The sequence below is a fragment of the Lepidochelys kempii genome, chromosome 7 (assembly GCF_965140265.1).
Source record: "Lepidochelys kempii isolate rLepKem1 chromosome 7, rLepKem1.hap2, whole genome shotgun sequence".
NCBI lineage: Eukaryota > Metazoa > Chordata > Testudines > Cheloniidae > Lepidochelys > Lepidochelys kempii.
Genome location: NC_133262.1, coordinates 72,047,551 through 72,058,091, shown reverse-complemented (window position 1 = coordinate 72,058,091; position 10,541 = coordinate 72,047,551). Strand labels below are relative to the sequence as shown.

Sequence of the window (10,541 nt, the reverse complement as noted above, 5' to 3'; positions counted from 1 at the left end):
GTGGAGTATTTAAGAGAAGAATTAGTTCTGCAACAGACAGCTGAACTGTTATGCTGTAGTTTAGAATTAATTTCAAGGAAGGAACAATACTGTTGAATCCCAATAGAAATGTACAAGTGGGACATAATCTTTTGAGAAGAGCTGCACATGGTACAGTTTACGGGACTGTGACTGAATATGGCATTAAAGATATTTTGAGGCAACCACATTTTTTTTATTGCAATGCACACAATAAGTCTCTAGCAGATCTGTGTTGCATTTTGTTTTCTAGTACTCTTTTACAGACATAACAAAACGGTTTGAGGTAATGGACCTGAGTAGAACAAGATGTTTGTTTTAAAAAAAACTAAATAAGAGCTAATGTGCACTATATATGGCATATTAAGGACAAATGAATGAACAGTTCATTTCACAGCTTAGCACACTCAGTGCTTTGGAGGTCCCCGTATAATTTTTCGGATTTTGCCCTGAGGATGAAGTCGGGATCTTTTCACACTTTTCCAGTAGGTGATGGTGGAGATCACCATTGTTACAGAAATGGTGGAAAGGACGCCACTCATGCAAATTCCAAATATTGTCCATGGACGCTTCTTGAGGCCTAAAATATAGGATTTTACCCTTGACTTGATCTGGAAATGTCAAAAATAAGAGAACTTATCAACCTGTGCGCCATTATATTCCAAAGAAACTGGCAATTTGTAAATATGGGCATAGCACTCTGGAGACACATGATGCCTAATTTTAGGTAACCATGTTTGATGTAAATCTTTATCCTACATACAAGCTAAAATAAAAATTGCCAACTGTGTGAACTAATCCTACATTTTGCCCATCCCTCACCAGCTCCACAGCCATGAGAACTGTAGTAGATGATGAACACAAAAGATTCTTATCCACTGTCTTAGAGCAGTCAGATTATTTCCCACACCTCCATTGTTCATGTTCTCCCCTAGCACATGTTCATGGGAGAGCGTCATGCAATTGGTGATTCATGTGATTTGAATGATCCCCAGCGCCTTGACAATACTTACATCTGCGTAGAGTGAGGGCTTACTGAGTGTCCTCACAGGCCTAACAAAGTAAGAACACTGCTCCTTGGAATGAGGGTCTGAGTTGCCCATAGACATACAAGCATCTACATCATATACAAACTCATGGAACAAAAACAGACTAGGCTCTCCTTCATATCATTCTACACAAGCTAGAAAGCTTCACATCGGTGCACACACAAAATGAAATTCCCTTTAGAATGACCAGGAGTGGTGGATGTGTGAGGTAAAGTATCACATATGGAAAAACATCAAGAAAATTAGCTTTAGCATGCAAGTGACCATATTAATCTGATATGGCACACTCATGTTCTTTTAATTAAAGCCTTACCCAGCTATGGGAAAGGACAGGAATAAAAAGCCTGGTACATCACAGTAATATATCTTCACCATACACACTGTTCAAATATGAAACTTAAGAGACTACTAATAATACCTTTTTGCAGTGTAGTTGTAACTGGGTTAGTCTCAAGACATTGGAGAGACGAAGTGGGTGAGGTAATATCTTTTACTGGATCAACTTCAGTGACCTGAAGAAGAGCTCTGTGTAAGCTCAGAAGCTTGTCTCTTTCCCCAACACAAGTTGGTCCCATAAAAGATATCACCTCACCCACTATATCTCCCTGTTAATACTACTTACCGTTTGAGACTTGTGAAGGTGACTCAAGCCGAAACTGTCATTGGCAGACATATAGGCAATGCCACTATTTCTAAAACACTAAGGCAGTGCAAGCATCATCAGCACAACAGGTAGTAGGCAAAGGTAGGTAATAACTAAAGAATAGAAGTGGGTCTTAACAGCTTATTTATTCTTTTCAACGTAAACCTTGTTCCAGGCTTGGGCTTTCCATTCTTCAAAATTATTATAAACCTCTTAGCAACCTCGAAACTTTTGCCATGTTTCATCAGCCCTATAATTATTCACAGCTCCTCACTGGCTAGTTTTCTCATTGTAACTGTGAAAATCACAGCAGTAGACATCAAAGAATCTTCTCCTGTTAAAATTGGTGTTTTAATTCCTTTGATGTGCTGTGAAATGATTGTTAAGGGCTAGCTTCCTTCCTACTTAAACTAGAGAAGACTGGGCTATTTAAACATGCAAAACAATTCACGTTTGTGAAAATACTACCGAAGCTTTTGGGACTAGCATTATTTAATTTCTGTGTATGAATATATTTAATGTGTACAAGCTGAATTGAAGATCTCAAACATACAGCACCATATTATTGCTTAATATTCATAACTGAAGAAATTACAGAGAAGTAATATTTTTCATATCCATTCCTATGTGCTGATCTACAAAGTATTAAAAAGCTGGCCAGTTTTCATTGGCCAATTCATTTCATTTCCAGTATAATAACTTGGGGATGTTTCATGTTTAATAATCCTATCTGAGCTGGATAGGTCTGAGGCCAAAATGTTCAAACTCCAGGGCTTAAATGCTTCCTGACCTTCCCCTTGGGGTTATGTATTTCCATACCACTCCCAAGGTTGGCCTGTATGTTAATCACACAAACTGGGCCAGAGTGCTTATGCAAATCAGGCACCCGCAACTGATTATATAAGTGGTTAAACGCCCAACTATTACAGTCATGCCATTTTGATTTGGCTGAGAATTCCATGTCAGTATAGTTTTACATGTTGTTTTATACACGTATCCTGTAAATGTCCTGATATTGGCAAAATGTGTATGTTACATATGAGAGTGGCAAAATGTATAATATTTTCAATATGAAATTAGAAAAATCCATCTTCTCATATGTACTTTAAATCATGCAGATTATGAAGAATATAACAAATACATCGGAAAGAAACTCTTTTCAATATAGGCTGAATCTGATTAAACCAGTGATGTTTTAGTTTTGGCATAAAGCAAGCTATTATAAATATAAATGCTCTGAACAGGCCCCAAATTCAGTGAGATGGGAAGACAGTTCAAGGGAGCTGAATTCTGAATCTTCTAACATGAACGGTTGTGTATTTGAATTTAATAATGGTTTGAGATTGTCAAATAGGCTCAAATAGAATTATTTAATCAAAGATTATTAATCAAAGATTAATACTGCACTATACAGAATACAGAAAGAAGACATAGATGGTGAAGGGAGGGTAGTGTGGTCCCTTTTGCTGTAGCTACCTTCTACTGACAGGGTTCAGTCTCAATCTAACTCCCCAAACCTCTGTCCTTTCATAGGGTGTGAGACAAAGAAACTCCTTTTTGGAGGGAAAATACTTTCCCATTATTAATTTTTATCATGTGTTCTGTTTTCCTAATTAGTGATGAAATTTCTTTTATAAACCTCAGTTTATCTGACTGATGAGTAAAAAAGGAATCTCTAACCCACTCATTATTACCAACTGCTGTGAAATCAACAGTTCTTAATGAGTTAAAAGCAACTTTCTGTGGGTTACTGGTTCAACCATTTCAGAACTCTTCTGTAAAAAAAATTATTCCATATTCATCACCCAGTCCCTTACAGAAAACATCTGCCGTAACAAATATCCCTTATCAATCACCCAGTTTTATTGATAACATACTTTTCTGTAGATACTTTTATTAGTTTGAGGGGGGTCTCTTCCCTGGACACCAATATTCCACAGACTTGGAGATGCTGAGGATAATTAGATACAGCCCAGCACTCAATCAGATAAAAATTCCTGAGTACAGGTCACTGACAAGTTAAGAGCTAATGCTGTGGGCCTGAAAATTTAAACACACTCTTAGCTAATATAAAGATACTAGGATAATAGTTAATATGCAAATTAATTAACATACAAGAAAAAGTGGTCTAAAAAGGTTAATATTTACTAACAGAACTCAAGGCTATATTGCCATGCAGACAGAATCTAATCAATTTCATCTTTAAGCTGTATCCCTCTGGAACAGCTCTGTTCTGCTAACATGGATAGTGCTGGCTGATCCCATTTATTCATGACTTTCAGATAATACAGAGATGAGCCCAAGCAGCAAAATTTACATCTGGATCCAAACTTCCCCATGGTAAAACACTATCAGAAAGGTGGAAGTGTATCAGGGATCAACATTGAGTGCTTTCTTGTTTAGCCTCATGCTGGGTACACACACAAGGTGCATACCTTAGTGCATGCTGTTCACAGATGATAGAATTCAGTGAGGAGAAAGATAGTCTAGCAGAGGATTCTTAATAAATGTAGATATGTGTTGGACAAACACAGGCTCAAACTAAGCAGAGGAAGAACAGAGTATATGGTATGTTATTTTAATATTGTGAACACTGAAGAATTATCCATGAAACTAGCTGGGCAGACAATATCAAAACCACAAAGTTTTCAAGTATCTAGAAGTATGGGTTCCAGAATCTGGGGAAAATAGAGGACCAACTTAGAGCTAGGATAATAAATGCCTGGCTCAAATGGAGACAGATAAGTGGTGTAGTATGGAACAGTAGGATACGGGTAAGATTCAAAGGGAAAGTCTTTAAAATGGTGGTTCATACTTTTTTAATGCATGGCACTGAATGTTGGGAAACCAAGAAGAAACAAGAGCAAATGATCTATTCCATAGAAATGCAATATTGAGATGGATGTGTGGTTTAAGAAAGATCATGTAAGGAATGTGTACGTTTGAGACATGCTCAAAAGAACATCCAGAAAGGAAAAAATGAGGGAATGTGTCATTTCAGATGGTTTGGTCAAGTCAAGTGGAGTCCTGACAACTATGTGGGCAAGAGAGTCCAACCAATCAAGACTGAAGGGAAAAGATAGAGGCCAAGCCCAGAAGAAGTGGTGGGATGTCATAAACAAAAATATATTAGCATGAGGAATGACAGAAGACATGGCATTGAACGAGCACTTCAGCGGGAGTGGACTAATGGAGTGGACCCCATTTGATGGGATTAATGTACGAAGGAAGAATAAATAGCAACCTCTTCAGTATATATAATTTTTCTCCCTTTGTTGTTCCTATACTATGCAACCTTCAGTGTCATGCTACAGAATAGATTTTGACAAACACTCACAATTAATGGAACTCATTTCAGGTCATGTACTACTTAGCAGGGTTTATCTGACACTTAATTCATCAGGCTTTCATATACAGTTAAGTAACTCAGGGGTAGAATTTTTTCATGTGTGTGGAATTAAATGCACAGTGATACAGCGATGAATCTGAACAACAAAATTTACATCTGGATCCGAACTTCCCCAAAATTGTGGGGAGATCATATCTTGGGTTCTAGTTCAGACCCATCTCTATTTTAATAATGGGAACATTGCATCTACTGTCTTGCTCATCATGATGAAAACTCATAGGTGGATGAGGCATCACTGAGCTTCAATACAATTCCTTTGCCAATTTCCCCAGGCAATAGGATACATTCAAGATGTAGTAACTAGTCTTGTATAAAGATACTTAGCGTGTGTTATAAAGCACAAAGAAATAAAAGATAATGTGCCTTATGACAAATGAGTTGTTCAAGAGCAATCTCTCTACATGCCACTTTATAATAACCACTCGTCATTAAGCTATTTCCAAAGGACAATCTTATATAAGTGGCCTTTCCCAAAGGTAAGGGATCAATCCAGGTGAGAGAAATTGTCATATCACATATCACTCATTGATTGCTAGCCTCACCTTACATTTGTGGAAACTGATTTTAAGAACTTCTATATGAATACTAATGCTATAAATACATACCTCTTGTGGTAGGTTCTCTCTTTCCCTGATCATCCTGGTGTTAAAAAAAAAAAAACTTTCTTAATTCCTATATAAAAATGTTTCTATTTTAAATTTCTACCTTATTACACCCTGTCTTGTCTCTCATGCCTAATGTGTATGCTTATCTCCTGTACTTTTTCATATTATCCATTATATATTTGTTCTGTCATCATCATCTATATTTCAGAAGTCTAAATAAATGCCCAAGCTGCTGAATGCCCAAATATACCACTGGTTTTAGGAGTCTAAATATGGACTTATGCCCAGTACTGCAAAGAGCTGTGTCCAAATAGCCCCATAAACCTGCAGAGTCCCAGTGAAGTCAATGGGGTTCTGTGTGTATGCAGGGATCTATCCATGTGGAACACCCTAGAGAACTGGAGCGTTAGGTGCTTAGCTTTAGTCACTCACATTTGAAAATATTGGCCCTAGAGAATAAATTTTAAGCAGGACATAATGGAAAAAAAAGGAAAACAGTTGCTTCTTCAACATATGTTTCTTATTCTGTCGAGCAAGGGTAGGAGATAAAGAAAAGCATTGGGCACCAATCAACACCAATTTCCACCAAACCAGACTCAGTTAAATTAAACAGCTTCTGGATTTTTTTTATTGTTGTATTATTCCAAGAGCAAAAGGCCTTTTTGATGTGCTCTACTGATGCACTTAGCCTCAAGGCATCTATCACGAAGGGCACAGCCCTGCACTAATTGCAATGGTAAATGTTAATCAGAAAAATATGCCTGTTTAATTACTCAGTGTGATTAACACTGTGAGAAACCTCTAGTTATGCTGTTAGAAAAGCTCTGCATCCAGAAGGGAGTAGTTAAAAAAAAGTCACTATACAGCACTGTAACCCACAGAGATGGTGCATGCACAGAGAAGAGAGAAAAGACACATTCACCTATAGCCAGTGTGTGGTTGGTGCATGATCCTAACAAAAGACTGTTTCTTCCACACGGTTAAGATTGTGTTGTCCAGACTAGATTTTGGATGCTATACGGACTCTTTTCCAGCACTTATGACCTCAGACAAAAGAGAGACAACCCAGATGAACTCTTCAGTGTGCTAACAGGACAGAAACTTAGCAGAGGTGGTCATAAAAAAAAGAAGGAGAACCCATTCACAGCAGATTTTTGTATTTGGAAATTGAATCTCCCCCACAGGCTGAATCTGAGAGTATTTTTCGCAAGTAACTCTGGTCACCACTGAAAAACTACGAGTGATGTAAGAAGTGATCAAGCACTGTGCAAAGATTTTGTAGCTTCTGCCTGCGTGGGCTAATTATGAAGGTTGTTATAAAAGGTTGTCACAAGGAGGAGGGAGAAAAATTGTTCTTCTTAACCTCTGAGGATAGGACAAGAAGCAATGGGCTTAAATTGCAGCAAGGGCAGTTTAGTTTGGACATTAGGAAAAACTTCTTAACTGTCAGAGTGGTTAAGCACTGGAATAAATTGCCTAGGGAGGTTCTGGAATCTCCATCACTGGGGATTTTTAAGAGCAGGTTGGACAAACATCTGTCGGGGATGGTCTAGGTAATACTTAGGGTATGTCTATACTGCCTGCCGGTTCAGCGGGCAGCGATCGATCCAGCAAGGATTGATTTATCATGTCTAGTCTAGACATGATGAATCAACCCCAGAGCGCTCTCCTGTTGATTTCTGTACTACAGCTCCGTGAGAGGTGCAGGAGGAGTCGACAGGGGAGTGGCAGCAGTTGACTCACCGTGGTGAAGACACCACGGTAAGTCTATCTAAGTACGTTGACTTCAGCTTCGTTATTCATGTAGTTGAAGTTGCGTAACTTAGATCGATTTCCGCCCCCCCCTCCCCCGAGTGTAGACCAGGGCTAAGTCCTGCCATGAGTGGAGGGGACTGGACTAAATGACCTCTCGAGGCGCCTTCCAGTTCCATGATACCTTATTGGAATATAGGGGACTGAAGTCCATAAATGCAATGCTAGGGGGATGGAACACTGAAAATCATTCTATCTGAAGTTGGACTGAATGGAGGATACACAGTATCAGCAGGTTGCTAGTAGGAAGACATTAATGTAGAAAAAATAGGAGGAAGGATTGCTCCTCATTTCTGGTGATTGTGTAATCATGGTTGGGGAAGTGGAGGTGTATTAACTTTTTGATGAGCTGGTGCATGGGAAAGAGAATGGGGAGAAAGGAATAAATGTATCTGAAAAGCTTGCACGTCCCAGAGCAGGCCCAAAGTGCTTGAGCACATTCAGGATGTAGAACATCCCTTGGTTTCCCAGCTACTTTCCCCACCTCTGTTCACCAACACTCCCCACTAGGGAATTCCAGGAGGGGAGAGGACACTCACAGGACTGTTCTGTTGCCTCTGCATTTTGCCCAGGGAAGAAAAAGCTGGTGGCAGGTCTGCCTTTTCTCCTGGAGGGGCAGGGGAACTGGAAGTGGCAGGAGCTCTCTCTGTCCCTCTCTGCACCTTGAGAGGGGAGGTGAAACTTGCTGAGGGACGGATATTTTCTGCAGGAGGCAGGCAGGGGACTCCCAAATGGACACATTCTCTTAAGAGCCAAAGCTGCTTCACCCACTGGCAGGGATTCTTGGAACCTTTAGATAACCAGCCAATCAACAGCTTCTCCTGCCACTCCGTCCTCAGCTTCTCTCACCTGAGGAGACCTCCTTTCGCCAGCCAGTGACCAGAGAGAAGAACTGGGAGGTCTGGGGAGCTGACCTCCCCAAGTTCAAGAGAGGGAGATGGAAAGGGAACATGGGGGAGCTCAGCTCCCCCATCCACAGAAGATAGAAGGAGGGAACTTTCCCACTGCTTTTAGCAGAGCAGGAGGAATTATTTTTTAAGATCAAGAAAATATTTTAGTCATAAGAAATCCACACAGATATTCCTTAGATTGATCTCTATATATCTTAATATATATTATTTATAAAACTTAAATTTGGTATCTAAAAGTTCTTAGGAATAGTCCTTCAGCAGTGGCTAAGTGTGGAACTCCTTGGAGGAGTTGGGAGAACGTTCTATGAGTTCTCTGCCTTCTCAAGTACCTTCTATGCATTCACCTCTTTCTTTTACCCACACTGAGATTATGGAGGTTACTACACCCAGAGGGCCATGCTGCTGTCACAGGGTAGAGAAATGGATTACAGTTAGTCTTTGATTCGATTGCCCCCAGAATCCTAGTTCTGATCACCTGCTTTCCAAGCTGTAGGGCAACTTTTGGTCCAGTTCCCTTTCATCTCTCTTGACCGACAGCTCAGAAATGTAGTAGTCCGACTGAAGTTTGGTCTCAGGAGCACATAGGTTCTTAACTGTCTGACATCAGATGAAAAGAACTAATCTCCCAGACAGATTCTAACCCCCCCGTCCCAGCCCTTTCCCCTCTCCTCCAGTCAGGATTTTCTTAGGCCTCTGATTCCACAGAACTTGGTTGGGTCTCAGGGTTCTGGAAAGGCATTAAACTGTGGAGCTACCAAAAATCTGTTGGGAAAACTCTGATGGCTGGCATTTTATTTTATTTTTTGGCTATTATTAACTCTTGAAATATTAAACAGTGCTCTTTAGAAATGGTGTGAGTGGAAACTCCTCTTTGGTTTCACCCAAACATCTCCCAAGGCTGGTCACTTCTTTTCAATATCTGCTTACCTCTTCTGTGATATCAATCTTCAGCACTGCCGTCGTGCTAAATGAAGGGGAGCCCCGGTCCTTGGCTTGAACTACCACAGACCATATGCAGTCTTTGTCCTTGGTGATATTGTGAATGATATCCAGGGACCTGATATAGGACTTCAGCTTTATTTCCCCAGTGCTTTGATCTATATCAAATACATTGGCTGGATCTGCTTGCATAATGGAATAGTCTACAATGTTGTTGGGTTCTTCTGCATCTTGATCTATAGCCTGTTCAGGAGAAATGTTGAAAAGAGACATGCATTGATGATGAATTTGGGTGAAGGGAGAATGTAAAAGTTCCTGGGCATGTATTTGCACACTTTAGGAATAGTCAAAAATCTGCTGTGAGATTACTGAGATATTAATGTGTGACCTTAGATGACAAAATTAGCAGTCCTTTCCATGTGAACAATTTTATTTTAGATTAAAGTAAACAAGAAAGTCAGTCCAAATATTATATATCCATGGATGTGATGGTTATAAATGATTCACTTTATAATAGCAGGCATCTTATACTAATTTAGTGGGTATTTCCCAGCAGCCAGACTAGAAGGAACACTTTACACTTACAGGTGAAGTTGATAGAAAACAATTTGACAGCGAGCTAGCTTCACACCACCAAACTATATTTGTTTTTGTTATTATACTTCAATATTTACTTTTGCAACCATGTGCATATTCTTGTCATCAGACTTGATCATATATGTTTTCTAATATATATTTTAGGCAGATTATCATTTAACTGTAGATGACATCTGCATTTTTTTTCATATTCCACACCAGACCATTACATACACTACTTGGAAACTGAAGTCCTCTCATTACAGAACCAATGTAACTACACGGACAGATGCAAGTATCCCCACACAATGGACCTGATTTCTGTTTTGAATGGTAGCCTGGTTTCAAGCTCCATGCACATTTACCCACTCCTTGGCATCTGTGCCAATGGTGATGCTGATGGACTTATTTTAAATCTAGCACTATACAGCCCACTATGTGCAAACTGATAATTTAAATGATATAACTTGAGTTTATTATTTTTTTACAGAATGACATTTCTTTTGATGCACTTACCCTTTTGAACAGTATGTAAAATATTATCAGTCCATGTTTTAGATCTCTGTTCTACACTGCCAC

At 39.4% G+C, this 10,541-nt stretch overlaps 1 protein-coding gene across 3 annotated transcripts in view; it reads right to left on the bottom strand.

The window, feature by feature from the left end:
- CDHR1 (cadherin related family member 1) overlaps positions 1-10,541 on the bottom strand; it is a 60,956-nt gene that overhangs the window by 6,883 nt on the left and 43,532 nt on the right. For 2 of the 3 annotated variants that reach the window (XM_073353295.1, XM_073353294.1), the window contains one exon: positions 9,375-9,629. In XM_073353295.1, the coding sequence (XP_073209396.1) occupies positions 9,375-9,629 (255 nt within the window). Of the gene's footprint in view, positions 1-288; positions 630-9,374; positions 9,630-10,541 lie in introns of those variants that run through there. The other variant, XM_073353296.1, reaches the window with a different exon arrangement.